Genomic DNA, 17,163 nt, shown 5'->3' with positions numbered 1-17,163 from the left:
CAGGCTCCCACGCCGTCTGCTGCAGCCCTCCAGGCTCCCACGCCGTCCGCTGCAGCCCTCCAGGCTTCCACGCCGCAAGCAGTGTTCCCTTGGGCCCTGTGTTTTGGACTGCCTCCCGGCCGCCCCCCTGAACGTGGGTCCCGTGATGGACGGCCTCCTGGCCGCCCGCCCGACCTCTGGCCTGCTGATGGATGGTCATCAGGACGCCCCCCGGATCCTCTGTCTTGTTGTGGAAGGTCTCCTGACCGCTCACCTTGACCAAGGGGGGTTTCTGGTTTTCTGTGTTTTCCCAGGTTCCTACCTGTCGGCTTTTCTTTTGTTCCTTCTGTGCCCTACTTCTTTCCTTTGGTGTTCTACTTTGGGATTTCAGGGGCCATCCCTTGAGAGGGGGGTCCTGTAGGGTTTCTGGGGTCTTGTCTTACATGTTGTGTTTTCCCTCATGTTTGCCTGTCACCCCTCAGCTTTTCTCCTCCTGTGTTCCAGCACTGTTGCACCTGTGTCTAATTCTAATCACCGCAGGTGTCACTCATTTCACCTTGTTTGTGTCTGTATATATTCAGCCTCTTGGTGTCTTGTCAGCTCTGGATTGTCCTTTTCCTAAGGCTTCATGACCTGTCTCTCCTGTGTGTCCTCCTTTGAGTAAGTTTGCTGCCCCGACAGCATTTTGTTTTGTTTATTTAATTAAATAAACTATTTTACTTATTTACTGGAGCTTCATTCATCTTCCTGCACTTTGGGTCCCCACACACGGAGCCGATCATGATAGCATCAAGTAAAAGTACATTACATTTTATGCACTCGGTTTTTTTTTTTGGTTTTTTTTTCTTTACATTTTAACTACTACAGACTTTGTGCTTTACAGTATATATAACACAAAGTGTGAAGATTGGAAAAATGTACTAATGTACCAGAAGTACTATTACCAGTAGTAATTACAACACTGACATAGCTTGATATTTATCAAAACATTCATCAATCAGGACAAGGGGGCTTTGACTTTTTGTTTGTGCAACTTTTATACTTTAATATATTTACCGTATTTTTCGGACTATAAAGCGCACCGGATTAAAAGGTGCATAAAGCAAAACAAAACAGTCAGATAAGTCCACATATTGTACCACATAAAATCTCTTTGAGGTCAATAAGCACAACCAGAATTAATACATGAGGCACACTGGATTATAAGGCTCACTGTGGATTTTTGAGAAAATTAAAGTATTTTAAGTGTGCCTTATAGTCTGGAAAAAAAACGGCAACTTTATTTGCAATTTTTTTTTTTATCTCTATTGAACTTGCAGAAAGAAAATGAAATAAAAATGACTTGTTTTTATTGCTCTGTGCTAATTTTGTCCTCCAGGTGATTCTGGTGCCGCCTGCTTTGGCTCGTAAGAGGGTGTGGAACAAGAAGTATCCCATCTGCATCACCCTGGCCGAAGGGGAGGTGGGGGAGGAGAGTCAGGTCGAAGGACTGAAAGAGGGAAAGAAGGCAGAGAAACCCTGGGGCCCGGGCGACCAGGATCCCGTCACCCTCTACCTGTTTGGTCGCACTGGGCGAGAAAAGGAGGAATGGTTCCAGCACTTCCTGTCAGCCTCCAAAACTGAAGCACAGAGCCACCTGAGCGACGAGGAGAACACTGGTACAGAGGAGGCTTGTAGTTATTTCAGTATTTATCTGGTGGAAACTTTAGTTTAGTTTATATAAAGGTCAGTCTGTGTCCCTCAGAAACACAGAGCGGGGCAGAGGCTGCTAAGGAGAGCACAGAGGAGCTGCTCGAGTTGCCGAACAAAACAAGAACGCTGTTGGACTACAACGCCTACATGACTCAGCTGATGGGACCAGAAAGATGGAATCCCACCTCCAGCCCCTGCCACAGCAACAAAGGAAGCCCCTCCACCTGCACAAAGGTCTGTGAGCTTGCATTCAGATTCAGCTCCATAATTATATGACTCTTAACATCGTTCTGCTCAGATCAGTGCGTTGTGTTTCACTCGCCGCAGATTCACGCGGAAGACAGGGGTTCAGGGGGTGAAGCTGGAGGTGACGCAGGTGGAGCGTCTGAGTCAGGTGGACACCCTGCAGAATGTCAGCCCTCCTGGGTGAACTCCCTGGTGGGGAGGATTTTCTGGGACTTTCTCCGGGAGAAATACTGGTCCGATCAGGTGGCTCACAAGATCCAGAAGAAACTTGGCAAGATCAAGGTGAGACTGTGTGTTTCTTTTTAACATTTAGTTCCCCGGTCAAAAGACTTCACAGCAGTTACAGCAACACTGCAACTCTCGATTACATGTGTCTGCTGATAATGCATTCCACCAGCAGCAACCCATTACTCATTCTTTGCCTTTTTTCACTCACACCATCCATTTTAGTCTGCCTCATGCACACACACACACATTCTGCAGCTATCCCCTCAAACATATTTTTTAGAGAATAATTAGCTTCCTCCATGAGTCTTTTTGTGAAACGGCCTCACTACGTCGACTCATGGAATCCTCTTCTTGTCATTTAGTTACCGTACTTCATGAACGAGCTGACTCTGGCTGATCTGGACATGGGCACCTGCCTTCCTCAGGTTTTAAGCACCTCGAAGCCTACGCTGGACCGCAGAGGTACACAGAAATAAGAACGGTGGCAGCAGATGAAAAGAAAAACGTTCGGCAACTTCCTGCAAACGGATTGCACCAAATAGGCTGGGATTTTAATCTGAAAAACCAAACTGTCTGGAAGATTAAATAATCCCCAACAGGAAATGGGCAGAATGAAGGTCGACAGGCTGGTAGAGGGGAATAAAAATCTTAATTCTTCCCAAAAATAAACTGTCCAGATGACATGATTTAACTTTTTTGTGATTTATTTACCTGGATGGTTGAGCCATACTTACTCTTTTTGAAAAGCTTAATTGTTGCTCAGGATAACAACGTGGAAACGGGGACGCCTCGCATAAAAAACCAGCTGTGATCTTATCAGAAATGATTTCTATAACTGTGGTGTAATAAAAAAAGCTTTAGTCAAGTCAGCTTTTATTTATAAAGCACATTTAAAACAGCAGCTCCTACCAAAGTGCTTAGCAGTAAATGTAATTACACCAAATTAAAGTGTAACTGATCTAATGTCTCTTCAGCCACAACCCTGTGCCTGGTTGACTCACCTGAAGACTTTGGCTCGAGCTCCAAACCACCAAACTCAGAGTTTAAATCACAGTTCATTAAAACCAAAGTGCTGCGGCTAGCTGTTAGCATCCAGTTTCCCCTCTGCTTAGAGTGGAAGCTCAGACTTTTTGAAGAGGGATTTTGTAGAAAGGTAATGAACAGTTAATATCTTACCTGTCGTAGATAGCTCTTTGAGCAACCTCAGTTTGGAACAAAGGGGATGAGCTTTGACCAGATTGAAGCTAGCCGTGAGGCCGACACCTACGCCTAAGTGGGTCGCTGCCGTTTTGAAACGACTTCAGTCTCAAACACTTCACATCACTTCATGAGAATTCTGATTTGTAAAACCTTTACATTCACGTTAGTTTTATTTAATCTGTTCATTATGATTATTATGATTATTTGCAAACACAAGCAGCAGCAGGAGCAGCACGCTGGTTCCTAAGGAATTTCCTGCTGAAATTTTAACAATTTTCTGTGTATTGCAAATTGAACAATACTGTAAAAGTTGTGTTTTCACTCAGCACAATGAATACTGGGATATTGGAGTTGTTTTAAGGCTGCAGAAATCCACTTTGTTCTTCGTCCTGCTCAAATTAGTCATTAGCTTGCTATTCCAGTTAGTAATAAACTCCTTCTCCAAACAGCTGACATATTATTTGTTCATCATCTATCCATAGAACCCTGCTTCAAAAGGGCCGAACTGTCCCTTTAACTCTGTTCTCTCGCTGTGTCTCAAAGGCCTGTGGCTGGAGCTGGAGCTGGTGTACACAGGTTGCATTCAGATGACCCTGGAGACGAAGATGAACCTTTGTAAGCTGGGTAAAGAGGGAGAGGGGGAAACTCACAGCATTCCTGAAACTCTGCTAGTGGGGTGAGGCCTGTTTTAGCTCTTTGGTGGATGAAGATGTGGCAAACTTGCATCATGTTTATGAACTCACAGTTTCTAGTACCGTATTTTTTGGCCTGTAAGTCTTAAAATCCTTTAATTTTCTCAAAAATCGACAGTGAGCCTTATAATCAGGTGCGCCTTATGTATTAATTCTGGTTGTGCTTACTGACTTCGAACCAATTTTATGTGGTTATCGTGAATGAGTTGAATAAAGTTTGACTTATCTGACCATTTTGTTTCACTTAATGCACCTTATAATCTGGTGCACCTTATAGTCCAAATAATATGCTAATGTGTACAACTGGTGTGTTTTCCAGCTCCAAGCCGAGGGTGTGCGTATTAGCAGACAGTGATGAGGAGTCTTCCAGTGCAGGATCCTCGGATGAAGAGGAAGTTCTCTTGTCTGAGCCACAATCAGTGGGAGAGAAAAACACCCCAGTAGCTGCTGATGGGTAATTTAACGTTACTTGTGTTTATATTAAGGAGATGAATGAATTACAGCTCATACGAAATGAAAGTACACCCTGGTGAGGTGAAGTGATGGAGGTGGTCTTTATCTTCTACAGGCACACAGGTGGAAGTACAGGCAGGAAAATCCTGAGATTTGTGGACAAGATAGCAAAATCCAAGTACTTCCAGAAGGCCACAGAAAATGATTACATCAAGAAGAAGATAGCTGAGGTGTCCAACGTGCCCCTGATGCTCAGTGTTGAGGTCTTGGAGCTTTCTGGAACTTTGGCCATCAACATCCCCCCTCCTCCCACCGATAGGATCTGGTATTGACCTTTACCTTCTCAGTTTAAAAACCACCAAGATATTTGCGGCAAGCTGCATGTTTTTTGTGCTCTTCACCGACAGGTACAGTTTCCAAGTTCCTCCCAGGTTAGACCTTCATGTGCGCCCAATGCTCGGGGACAGGGAGGTCACCTTCACGCATGTGACCGAGTGGATAGAGAAGAAACTGCAGTGTGAGTTCCAGGTGGGTCCGTCCGTTTGATCAAACCAAACTGGGATGAGTCACTAACCTTGACACTAGCCACTACGTTTATTGTGTTTTCTTGTGCTGCTCAACAGAAAGTGTTCGTCATGCCCAACATGGACGATCTGTATTTGCCTCTGATGACACCGGGCCAGGACAACTCGCCAGCATCCCAGCGTTCCTCGGTGCACTCCTCATCCCACCTGTCCTCCATGGAGTCTCAGGAGAACCTGTTGGAGTGGGCTCACTCTGAGGCCACAAACATCAAGTAGTTGTTGTGCAGCGGCTTGCTGTTGATCCTGAATGGGGTTAATGGTAACCAGTGCAGGACTGAGGCCTCCTGAGCTCACACTGAGCTCCACACTGTGGGAACATGGGGGAACTAAAACAGTGCACCCTACTGGCAAGTTTTTCATGACGAAAAAAGTGTTGCTTGGTTGCAAACCTGAAAAACAAAATGTATTCCCTGCACAAAACAAGGTGCTACTGATAACCGTTCATTTAAAGAAATGCTTGAACATCTTTTTTCATCCTTCCATCTTCTGCTCCTTTGTGCAGGAGTGTAATGTTGATGGGCAGCACAGTGGCACAAATGGTAGAGCCGCTGCCTCACCCTGGTTCAAATCCTGGTCTAGGGGCCTTTCAGAGTGGAGTTTGCATGTTCTCTCCGTGCATGCGTGGGTTTTCTCCAGGTACTCCGGTTTCCTCCCACAGACCAAAAACATGCATGTTAGGCTAATTGGTAACTCTAAATTGTCCCTAGTTGTTTGTCTCTGGACTTGCGATCTGTCCAGAGTATCCCTCGCACAGTGATGACTGGACATGGGCACCAGTGACCCCCGCAACCCAAAAAGGAAGAAGTGGGTAAAAGAATGTGATTGTGGAAAAATATCCCGATAAGCACTTTATGTTTAAACAAGTGACCATGTTGAATGACATTTGTTGGATTTCTCTGTGAAAAATAAAAGCAATTTTAAAAATTTAACATGTTTTTTTTTTATTGAATTAATTTTTAAAGATGGTAAAGTTCATATGCTGACATTCAGCTACACCAGTTAGCTTTATGTGAGGCCCCTGCTGTCAAACCAGAAGATGTTATTAAAAGAACATGTTTTTAGATTTAAATTAGCAAAAGACTTTTATTTTTCTCTCACCATAAAAGGTCTTTTTCTCCTGAGAAGTTTGACTGAATTAAGTGTGGTTTTAATGAGCCTGAGCTCAATGGCTCATCAAGAACAAACAGATGTTTAAATTATTTGGGTTGAACTTAGATAGAGATATCTGAAATCATGAGGGGTAACAGATTTACAATGTAGGCTGTTTATAAGTTTTGAAGCTTATCTTTGAAAATCAAACTATGCCTTCCTTTAACCATAATAAAATCACTGATCAACATAGTTGTTATATACAACAGATTCCATGAGGTCATTATGTATTAAACATGAAGACAAAGAGAAAAAGTTTTTTTGTGAAAAACTATGAATCAGTAACTTAAAAAGCACTTGGCAGTGATGATGCTCACTGGTTGTTTTCTGTATGATTTTATAACTCTTCTTTACAACAGTTGTTGTTGGTAACTTTTTTTATGCCATACAATATTTTTGTGATTGGGAATCACGCTCTTAAGCCTCCCTGGTTAGGTCTATTCGGGGGTTCTGGAGAGGAGGGTCCGTCGGATAGTCGAACCTCGGATTCAGGAGGAACAGTGCTGTTTTCGTCCTGGCCGTGGAACACTGGACCAGCTCTACACTCTCAGCAGGGTCCTGGAGGGTGCGTGAGAGTTTGCCCAACCAGTCTACATGTGCTTTGTGGACTTGGAGAAGGCGTTCGACCGCGTCCCTCGGGGGGCCCTGTGGGGGGTACTCTGGGAGTATGGGGTACTGGGCCCTTTGATACGGGCTGTTAGGTCCCTGTATGACCGGTGTCAGAGCCTGGTCCGCATCGCCGGCAGTAAGTCGGGCTTGTTCCCGGTGAGAGTTGGACTCCGCCAAGGTTGCCCTTTGTCACCGATTCTGTTCATAACTTTTATGGACAGAATTTCTAGGCGCAGCCAAGGTGTTGAAGGGATCCGTTTTGGTGGCCTTAGGATTGCGTCTCTGCTTTTTGCAGATGATGTGATCTTATTGGCTTCATCAGATCGTGATCTACAGCTTTCGCTGGAGCGGTTCGCAGCCGAATGCGATGCGGCCGGGATGAAGATCAGTTCCTCCAAATCCGAGGCCATGGTCTTGAGCCGGAAAAGGGTAGAGTGCCCTCTCCGGGTCAGGGAGGAGGTCCTACCCCAAGTGGAGGAGTTCAAGTATCTTGGGGTCTTGTTCACGAATGAGGGAAAAATGGAGCGTGAGATCGATAGGCGGATAGGTGCAGCGTCTGCAGTGAAGCGGACGCTGTACAGGTCTGTCATGGTGAAGAGAGAGCTGAGTCAAAAGGCGAAGCTCTCAATTTACCGATCGATCTACGTTCCCACCCTCATCTATGGTCACGAGCTTTGGGTTGTGACCGAAAGAATGTGAGATCTCGGATACAAGCGGCCGAAATGAGTTTTCTCCGCAGGGTGTCTGGGCTCTCCCTTAGAGACAGGGTGAGAAGCTCGATCATCCGGGAGGGACTCGGAGTAGAGCCGCTGCTTCTCCACGTCGAGAGGAGCCAGTTGAGGTGGCTCGGGCATCTGTTTAGGATGCCTTCTGGACGCCTCCCTGGTGAGGTGTTCCGGACACGTCCCACCGGAAGGAGGCCCAGAGGAAGACCCAGGACACGCTGGAGGGACTATGTTTCTCGGCTGGCCTGGGAACGCCTCGGGATTCCCCCAGAAGAGCTGGCCCAACAAGTGGCTGGGGAGAGGGAAGTCTGGGCCTCCCTACTTAGGCTGTTACCCCCGCGACCCGACCCTGGATAAGCGGAGGAGAATGGATGGATGGATGGACAATACTTTTGTCAGCAACTATAACCCTATTTGCACAAAAATCTTATTAAATACAAAAATTAAGCTAGTTTTTCATGCAGTAATCTTAATACTTGAAGGTGTGTTGTTATATTCAGTAATCGTTTCAAAAGAACGTTTTTTTAATGAATAACAGCAACACTGCAAACAGGAAAGATTTCACTTCATCAAGCATTTCCACTGAAAACATATGACTAATATTAAAAAAAGACAAATAAATAGAATTTTGTGACAATGTTTGCATTTTCCAGGTCAATTTTAATATACTGTACATATGTATCAAATAAATAAAATCAACAAACTATAGATTTGTAATGTTGTGAGTCTAGTTTTATTCACCTATTTTGCTATATTATTTAATTTCTGTATCTTACATTGTTGCTCATTTTGCTAAAAGTGAGCTATTTTGTTTGGTAAGGTGTTTTTGTAACGTGGAATGTTAAAAATAAAAATATAGAATAAAATATAGAAAAAAATAAACAAAAAGGAGCTCTTTACCACCACCTACAGGATTTTTGCGGTACAACAGTTCTGTTTTTGTATTGAACGTTTTTTTGAATACAACTGTTCAATCTCAACTTTACCTCTGACCCTCATGTTTAAAATATGTTGTGCTCGACAAAATATTGTTTAATTTATTGCTAAATATTATTTTTACACGTGACAATCGTTTGTAAGTAAGTTAAACCGTATTTTGCGAGGGTTTTTTACGTTTTAATTTGCTGACCTCTAATGCGCCATTGAGTTCGTGTCTACTGCGCATGCGCAACCTCGAAAAGGAATTGTCGAGGTCGAGTCGTTTGTTCTCTGTATTTTGGGAGGTTAAAAACGAAGCAAACATGCCTATAGATTACGATAAAGATGTATATCCAGAGACTCCACGCAAGACTCCGATCGTCAATAAGCAGACAATGCTTCCAAACCCTGCTATTATCATGAGTAAAATATTTTATTACGCCGTGGACTTGCCTGTCACCATGTTCAGAGGTAACGGGAGCTAACCATGCTAACGATTAGCTCAGAAACACTGCACCAACGCGTTCCCTTTTAGGGCAAATGTTTACACGTCATAGCTCTTATTACTTTACATTATTTATTTCACAGTCACTGTAAGCTTTGTAATGTTGCGTTTTCATACTCGGGCATAACAAACCGCGGTGCCGAACGGCCTAGACTGCTTATTTATCCGTGCTCCAAGTCCTGTTTGGTTGTTTGTCCAGATACTATTGACAGCATTCAGTCGAAAAACAAGCTGGTCTACTACCACCGGGTGTACCGTCGTGTTCCTGACTTCACAGAGTGCGAGGAGGGAGATTTCACCTGCTACTATGAAGCTGATATGCAATTCCACAGAGATTTGTGAGTAAAACTGACCTGAAGTCAGTCAGACGTCCACTTACTGACAAAAAAACAACAACAACCTCATTATTCTGAATGAAATGATGAGCCCCAACCTTTGATTGTTGTGTTTACACTTAAAATGATGATATATGTTCTATATATACACATAGGATTTGAGAACATGGAGAAATCTTTGTTTTTATGCTCTGCAGTTAGTTTTTATTTAAAAAACAAAAGATATTTTTACCCAAAAATTCAGTACCTGAAAATGTCTGAATGAGGCCCTGTTTACATGACAACGATCCAATGAAAACTGAATTGTTTTCCCATTTCTTTTAACACATTTACATGAAAACGTTCCAGTTACAGCAACGGTAAACATGAAAAAGGTGTAATTCCCTTGCCACGCCACTAGTTGGTGCTCTGCCCTTTGAAACTTGAAGTGCGCGTTCCTGAAAGAAAAAGTTCTAATGTTTCTCTGACGAGAAAACCGCCATAACAAAAGCCCAAAGTGACTGAAAGCAGTCCGGGGAAATTAGATTTATAAGGGTCAGAAGCACGAACAATACTCTGGTATCCACCATTGTCAATAGTTTCTTCTTCTGTGGATTATAGGAAGCCGTTATGGTTTGTGTCATACTGCGCACGAGCCGGGGATTTCCTGACATAAAATAACTATTTTTTTCTGTTTACATGACGACCGACATCAGAGCGTTTTTGAAACCCTGCACTTTGGAACCCGTTTTCAATTTGGACGGTTGTCAGAGAAAACATTTGACTGTTTTCGTGTAAATGAACAGTACAAACGCAGCAAAACTTCCGTTTTCACCAGAAGTCGTTTTTGTGTTCCTGGAAAATCTTGCAGTCTTTAAAAACAACAAATACACTCATGTACTAAGATGAATGTCCATTAGAATTGGATCAAAACTCTTTCAGATGCAGCTTAAAATGATAACGTATATAATACCAATTTTGTTCAAATCAGCTGAGAATAAGAAGTTATGGCACTTTTATGGAAATCAAAAGACAAATTTCTCTAAATGACCCTGTCAGATTATCCTGACTCCGAGGCATCAAAAAACACTTTCAGGTCAACAAATTGTCGTGAAAGTTGCTCAGAATTCCTACTTTCCTTTTAACGAATCCTACATGTCCACTGTGTGGCTTTTGATCGTTGCAATCTGAACCAAATGTGTGAACTCACCTGTTCCAGTGATCGGTGATTGTAACTTACTTACTGAAGTAGAGATCAGGATATTTGTCTAGGTGTTACGTTGAATATTTGACATATGCAGTTAACACAATGTCAACAATGCAATGAAATGTTCAGGATGAGAAGATTTGACTCGCTAAAAACAAACAAAAAAAAAACAGAAATACTAAGGCATGCAATAAGGGTACAAAATACAAAAGGTGAAAAAGAAATATATTTACAAGGTCCAAAAGAAATGTCGTAAACAACAACATGGTAGAATATAACAGTGCAAGTAGGATGAATTCGTATTATATTTCACAGGTGGTAATGTAAGCTTAAATGCACCATATATATTGCACATACCGGCAACTAACTTATACTACTAGATTAGATTAAGTTTGGCAAATAGATCCTGTCTGTAAATAGGTTTGTCTCTAAATGCAAAATCCAAATATGTTGTTTTTCTAGTATAAAGTGAAAATTCTTGCTATGAAGTCTGAGCATACGTCAAGGTCCAAACCTGCGAGCTTTAGATCTGAGGACGTATTTAAGCTGGTTTCTAAACTAACTTTTAGCACAGCTTGGCCAAATGAAAGTGAGATTTTTTTAGAGCAGACTGCCTCCTCTGTTTGAGTACAGGAAGTGTTTCAGGTCAATTAGTCTCTCAGACATCATTGTGTGGTGGTTGTCTTCACTCCACAGAATCGTGGATAGGACGATTGTGAATGTGATACAGGAGCGTTTGCATCAGTGCGTCCAGAGAGAAGGGGACAGTGCCCTACAGAACTGTGCCAAGGAAAGACAGCAGTTTGAAGACGTGACCAAAAACTACAATCTGTGCTGTAAGTCCCGTGCTGCCAAGAAGCCCCAACCTTATTCCAAGTGACGTTGGCTTTGTTACTCAGGATAAACGAGTGGTTTACACTGACATCTTTAATTTCCCTTTTCTTTTCCCAGATGGAGAATTGGGGGCAAACAGGAATGCGAGGAAATGTCTGATGAAGCAAAAAGAACGAATGATGGCTGCTCAGGCAAAGCGTGCTTAAAATCTATTCTTTTGTCCTATGTAATAAAGTTTATGTGAAAATACGTTTTGTACATGTGTACTGTTCAAGATTCTGGGAATATCATTTACATTCTGATATTTGAGGTTTTATTTTGTAAAATACTCTAATGACATAACTCTTAACCAAGTTGTCAGGTCCTCTGGACAGATTAAAAAAAATAAAAACTTGACCGTTTTGTTTTTAATCCAAAAGACTTCAGTCTGAGGACCTGCAGTAAACTCTAGCCTTATAATAGTCTCATCATAGTGGATGAAAGAAAAAACTACCAGCCAGTGGCCCTTACCCCGATAGTCGCTAAATGCTTCGAAAAACTGGTCATGACCCACATCAAAGCAACCATCAACATCAATGAAGACCCTCACCAGTACGCATACCGCAAGAATCAATCAATAGAGGACACCATCTCCTTTGTGGTCCACACTGCTCTCACCCACCTGGAGCAGAAGGACTCCTACGTCCATATGCTCTTTGTGGACTTCACGTCTGCCTTCAACACCATGATCCCCCAAACCCTGATGGACAAGCAACTCACACAGGACCACGCCCCTCCATTTGCAACTGGGTCCTAGACTTTTTAACACCACAGTGTGCGAGGATCCGCAACTTCTCCGCCATAACCCTCAGCACTGGCTCCCCTCAGGGATGTGTGCTGGGTCCTCTCCTGTTCACTCTGCTCATGTATGACTGTGCACCTACTCATCCAGGCTGTCATATTGTAAAGTTTGCAGATGATACAGTGGTGGTGGGATGCATCACAAACAACGATGGGTCCAGCTACAGTCAGGAGGTGGAACACCTGGAGAGCTGGTGCAAGGAGAATACCTTTCATATCAATGTGAAGAAAACAAAGGTGGTGATTGTGGATTTAAGAAGGAATAAACACCTACCCCCCCAAACATAGGATCTGTGGTGGAAGTGGTCTCCAGCTACAAGTACTTGGGTGTACACCTGAATGACAACCTCAGCTGGGGAAACAACACCACCAGCCTGATCAAGAAAGCTCATCAGAGACACTTCTTCCTCATGTGGCTGAGATGAGCTGGACTGGGAAGCTCAGTCCTCACCTCCTTCTACAGGTGTGCAGTGGAGAGCATCCTGTGCTCCAGCATCAACGTGTGGCATGGAGGCTGCACAGCTGCAGAAAGAAAAGCTTTGCAGAGAGTGGTGAAGGCTGCACAGAAGACTGTTGGAGTCAGCCTCCCCACCATCACAGACATCTACACCTCCAGATGCAGGAAGAGGGACACCTGCATCATGAAGGACCCCACTCACCCAGCTCAAGCACTTTTTGCCCCGCTCCCCTCAGGAAGGAGGTTCAGGAACATTAAGTGTATCCTGATGCATGCTCAATAATCCAGGTAGAAAAATCTTTAAAAAGTTGAATCTGGTCCTCTGGACATTCAAAAATACCAAAACAAACAAAACAAAAAAAAAAATTGTAGAAACGTTTTGTCTTTCATCCGAAAGACTTCCTCAGTCTGAGGTGCTGTTTTCAGCTCAGTCTCTTAAATAGCACCTTCTCAGAGTGGATCAACCAGTTTTGCTGCTGACAACCAAAACCAGCTGATCACATGATCAAGAAGGACCATCAGCCTAACAATGGGTCATTAACACACTGATGGCTGTTTACTATTCACAGAGGGCTGAGTGATACTAGCAATCACAGCATTGTAAGAGGGGGACAGTTGAACCCGGAGGCCTCCACCCCTGTTTAATGATGGACGATTTCTTTTCACAAAGATGGCCTCCTTTACTCCTCTCTCAAACCATCGTTCCTCTCTGTCCAGGATGTGAACATCTTCATCCCTGAAAGAGTGACCGCTGGCCTGGGTCATTCTGTATGTTGAGGGAGTATCAGAGAAACTGAGACGTTTATTTTCTAAACAACGTCCCAGTGGCTTTTAAACCCCAAAATACATTACGGCAAAGACTGGTTCATCCCAAAGATCCAGTCCCCCGGCACAAACAAAGTGTCAGGAGGGCTGTGATCAGTCTTACATCGGGGAAACTAAACAGCCACTGGCCAAAAGGATGGCCCAGCACAGAAGATCAACATCATCAGGCCAGGACTCTGCGGTCTACACTCATCTCCAGGCCAGCGGTCACTCTTTCAGGGATGAAGATGTGCACATCCTGGATAGAGAGGAACAATGGTTTGAGAGAGGAGTAAAGGAGGCCATCTTTGTGAAAAGAAATCATCCATCAGGGGTGGAGGCCTCCGGGTTCAACTGTCCCCCTCTTACAATGCTGTGATTGCTGGTATCACTCAGCCCTCTGTGAATAGTAAACAGCCATCAGTGTGCTAATGACCCATTGTTAGGCTGATGGTCCTTCTTGAGCATGTGATCAGCTGGTTTTGGTTGTCAGCAGCAAACTGGTTGATCCACTCTGAGAAGGTGCTATTTAAGAGACTGAGCTGAATACAGCACCTCAGACTGAGGAAGTCTCTTGGATGAGAGACGAAACGTTTCTACATTTTTTTGTTTTGTTTTTTTGAATGTCCAGAGGACCAGATTTAACTTTAGAACGTCAAGTGTAGAACCACTAGACTGAGGAACAGCTTCTACCCTGAGGCTGTTACACTCAATCTCTAACCAGAATGATCACTGTGAAAATCACATCATGTTGCTGTGTTCATCTGCTCACACTCATGTTCGTGCTGCTGTTTGGCGTATTGTTTTTATGCTATTAGTGCTTCGTGTACATTTAGTTGATGTTGTTCTTGGTTCATATCTTAGATCTTGTTTTTCTTATATATTTTATTGCTGTATGTAACTGGGACCGTGTACAAAATTTTGTTCCACCACATGAACCAGATGTGGTGCACATGACAATAATCCCTGAATAAAAGAAAAATGCATTAAAGACAACATTTCAACAAGTTTGTTTCTTTTAATCTGTCCAGAGGAACTTTTACATTTTTCTACCTGGATTGAGTATGCATCAGTATATCTAATGAAATGTTAATGATAAAATTAAGCACTTGTCAATAACTGACCTGGATCTTTGCCTCAGTTAATTTACCATAAAATGTCAAGTTCTACATTTGAGCAAATACCGTAATTTAGATTTGGACATAAAAAAAAAGCCTGTCTGCACATATCAGTATTTACCAAAAAATAATAAGCCAGGTTGAATATTTCATTAAAGGAAAAAATAATTAACCAAATTGTTTAACATTTAACAAAATCAGGTTCAAGTGTTTCATGTTTTTTAGTTCATTAACACTTCCACACTCAAAACTTGCAGCTAGTAATAAATGTAAAAATGCCCAAGATTATATAAAGTTCTGTGCTTAACTTTGACAAAGCTAAGATTTAGTGTCACACTCGAACTATGCATATCTTTAGTATTAAGTGTGATTCCACAATCTCATCTTCACAAATTACCAGACGGCTGCCAGGTGTAGCTCACAGGTGAAAAGTTAAGTACCTTCAGGTAAAAACCTTGAATCAAGTGTTAAATCATTGATGTGATTTACTACCTTACGATAAACTTTACAAACGCAGACATTGAAAGAACACGTTAATTGTTTGAGAACATTTTATTAAACGATTCTCTGTACAAAATGTTTAGGAGGCAGCGGCCTGCACAGCCTGGCCCTGCTGCACCGACAACCTGGTGTGAGTCTTGGCCAGATGGTCGGTGAACTCCTGAAAAGAGAACAAGGTCAGATTAAATACAAAAACTAATGCTTTCTATGCATGGGGGGGGGGGGGGGGTGTCACTGTACTCGCCTGGTATGGAGACTTTGTGAAAACGGTCTCCTTCCAGAGATCAGGGGTCAGGTAGCTGTAAGTCTTGGAGATCGCATCAAAGGTGGCTTTAGCTGAGGAGCAAACAAAACGAGTTGATGCTTAATAAGGAACGTGGCAAAAATAAGATTAAAAGATGCAAAAGAAAAATGTTGAACAGTAAATGGGAACAGAGAAGACCACCAAGGCGTCTTCCTGCCGTGCAGCATTCAGATACTTTCTCTCCTGATTAAGACAACCGCACCACTGAAGAGGTGAAGCTGGGCAGAGCTAGGAGAAACCGGAAACGCAACACAACGAATCAAGGACCGTACCGAAGTTGCCGAGCGTGGCGGTGCAGCCCCTGGCAGAGGTGTAGCAATCATCAATACCAGCCATCATGAGCAGCTTCTTGGGCACAGGGGCAGACACAATCCCAGTACCACGGGGGGCTGGGATCAGACGCACCAGGACAGAACCGCAGCGGCCGGTCACCTTGCACGGCACAGTGTGGGGTTTCCCAATCTTGTTACCCCAGTAACCTCTCCTGACTGGGATGATGGACAGCTTGGCAAGGATGATGGCTCCACGGATGGCTGTAGCTACCTCCTTGGAGCACTTCACCCCCAGACCTACGTGGCCATTGTAGTCACCAATGGCAACAAAGGCCTGTAAACAAAGAAAGATGTTGAAAGAAGCTGGGCGACAAAATCAATCACACCTTTGGAGTTGACACCAACCTTGAACCTTGTGCGCTGACCAGCCCTGGTCTGCTTCTGGACCGGCATGATCTTCAACACCTCGTCCTTCAGACCAGAGCCCAGGAAGAAGTCGATGATCTCAGACTCCTAGAGGACATCAGAACATTTAACTTAAGAGTTAAAAACATTCATATTTTAAGACTTTAACGGCGACTCCATCTTTATTAAGGTGCAGCTCACCTTGATGGGCAGGGAGTACAGGTAGATCTCCTCCAGGGACTTGATCTTCATGTCCTTCACAAGGCGGCCCAACTTGGTCACTGGCACCCACTAAGAGAGCATCTTCATTAAACACTTCAGACAGATAAACGATCAATTACACCAAATCATGGAGGTCAGAGACTCACCTCCTTGTCCTCGGACTTGCCGCCCCGTGCACCGCGGCCCCGTCCACGGCCTCTGCCGCGTCCACGGCCCCTGCCGCGGCCACCTGCGCCAAAACCTCCGCGAAAACCTCCTCTACCACCGGCGTCGTCCGCCATTTGCTGTTTTCATAAACAGAATCACATATTAAGTCATTAATTATATTATAACACACAGAATGCATTCGCTCCACAAGATCGCGTCGCCACATTAGCGGTTGGCATAATCTCCTAAAAATAATAAACTGCGTTACAATCTGCTTGGAAATGTGAGCACGATTACGAAATATAATGTTAGTAAGTTCGTTCAGAAGAGAAACGAATGTGTATGGCTAAACGATGTTTACGATAATTAAGGATTTTTGATCAGAATGAAAGCAGATGTGCAGCACTTACGTGATCGTTGAAACAGGAAGAAGGACCGGAAAAGGTTCCGTTACGTTTTGTTCAGTCAGTTCTCGCGAGATTTCCGTCCGGAAGAAAATATGATCTTTGCTTCCCCCTACCGACGATTTATGGGAACATCATGCACTCAAGATTTGGTATTAAATACACATTTTATTCTTATATTGTTAATTTTTAAACAGATTAAAACTTGTGGAAACTGAAAAAACATTCCATTTAAAGTTATGTTGTTTATCATACTAATATTTTTTTTACTTGAATGATAAAATGAGAAATATATTCTAGTGGTTTCCTGGATTATTGAGCATGGACTTTGTTGTTATTCTAATTTTATTTATC

At 43.3% G+C, this 17,163-nt stretch overlaps 3 protein-coding genes across 3 annotated transcripts in view; 2 read left to right on the top strand and 1 right to left on the bottom strand.

Annotated features, from left to right (window-relative positions):
* LOC119421142 (testis-expressed protein 2-like) overlaps nucleotides 1-5,290 on the top strand; it is a 12,008-nt gene extending 6,718 nt beyond the window's left edge. Inside the window, exons 3-11 of the mRNA XM_037688533.1 lie at nucleotides 1,358-1,637; nucleotides 1,724-1,905; nucleotides 1,999-2,199; nucleotides 2,508-2,607; nucleotides 3,889-4,021; nucleotides 4,357-4,491; nucleotides 4,606-4,815; nucleotides 4,898-5,018; nucleotides 5,114-5,290. Coding sequence (XP_037544461.1) covers nucleotides 1,358-1,637; nucleotides 1,724-1,905; nucleotides 1,999-2,199; nucleotides 2,508-2,607; nucleotides 3,889-4,021; nucleotides 4,357-4,491; nucleotides 4,606-4,815; nucleotides 4,898-5,018; nucleotides 5,114-5,290 — 1,539 coding nt within the window. The remainder of the gene's footprint in view (nucleotides 1-1,357; nucleotides 1,638-1,723; nucleotides 1,906-1,998; nucleotides 2,200-2,507; nucleotides 2,608-3,888; nucleotides 4,022-4,356; nucleotides 4,492-4,605; nucleotides 4,816-4,897; nucleotides 5,019-5,113) is intronic.
* Nucleotides 5,291-8,719: 3,429 nt separating this feature from the next.
* Nucleotides 8,720-11,555, top strand: ndufb10 (NADH:ubiquinone oxidoreductase subunit B10). The gene is made up of 4 exons (XM_037688348.1): nucleotides 8,720-8,946; nucleotides 9,180-9,318; nucleotides 11,198-11,337; nucleotides 11,453-11,555. The coding sequence occupies exons 1-4, from the start codon at nucleotides 8,721-8,723 to the stop codon at nucleotides 11,539-11,541; spliced, it is 594 nt and encodes a 197-aa protein (XP_037544276.1). The 5' UTR covers nucleotide 8,720; the 3' UTR covers nucleotides 11,542-11,555.
* Nucleotides 11,556-15,087: 3,532 nt separating this feature from the next.
* Nucleotides 15,088-16,879, bottom strand: rps2 (ribosomal protein S2). The gene is made up of 7 exons (XM_037688347.1): nucleotides 16,816-16,879; nucleotides 16,405-16,542; nucleotides 16,238-16,327; nucleotides 16,037-16,144; nucleotides 15,632-15,965; nucleotides 15,300-15,391; nucleotides 15,088-15,215 (listed from the first exon to the last, which is right to left on the bottom strand). Exons 2-7 carry the CDS (start codon nucleotides 16,537-16,539, stop codon nucleotides 15,135-15,137), a joined length of 840 nt encoding a protein of 279 aa, XP_037544275.1. The 5' UTR covers nucleotides 16,540-16,542; nucleotides 16,816-16,879; the 3' UTR covers nucleotides 15,088-15,134.
* Nucleotides 16,880-17,163: the final 284 nt, after the last annotated feature.

The sequence above is a fragment of the Nematolebias whitei genome, chromosome 15 (assembly GCF_014905685.2).
Source record: "Nematolebias whitei isolate Nwh7 chromosome 15, NemWhi1, whole genome shotgun sequence".
NCBI lineage: Eukaryota > Metazoa > Chordata > Actinopteri > Cyprinodontiformes > Rivulidae > Nematolebias > Nematolebias whitei.
Note: the sequence above shows the minus strand (reverse complement) of the source record. Positions and strands in the feature narration are given on the sequence as shown.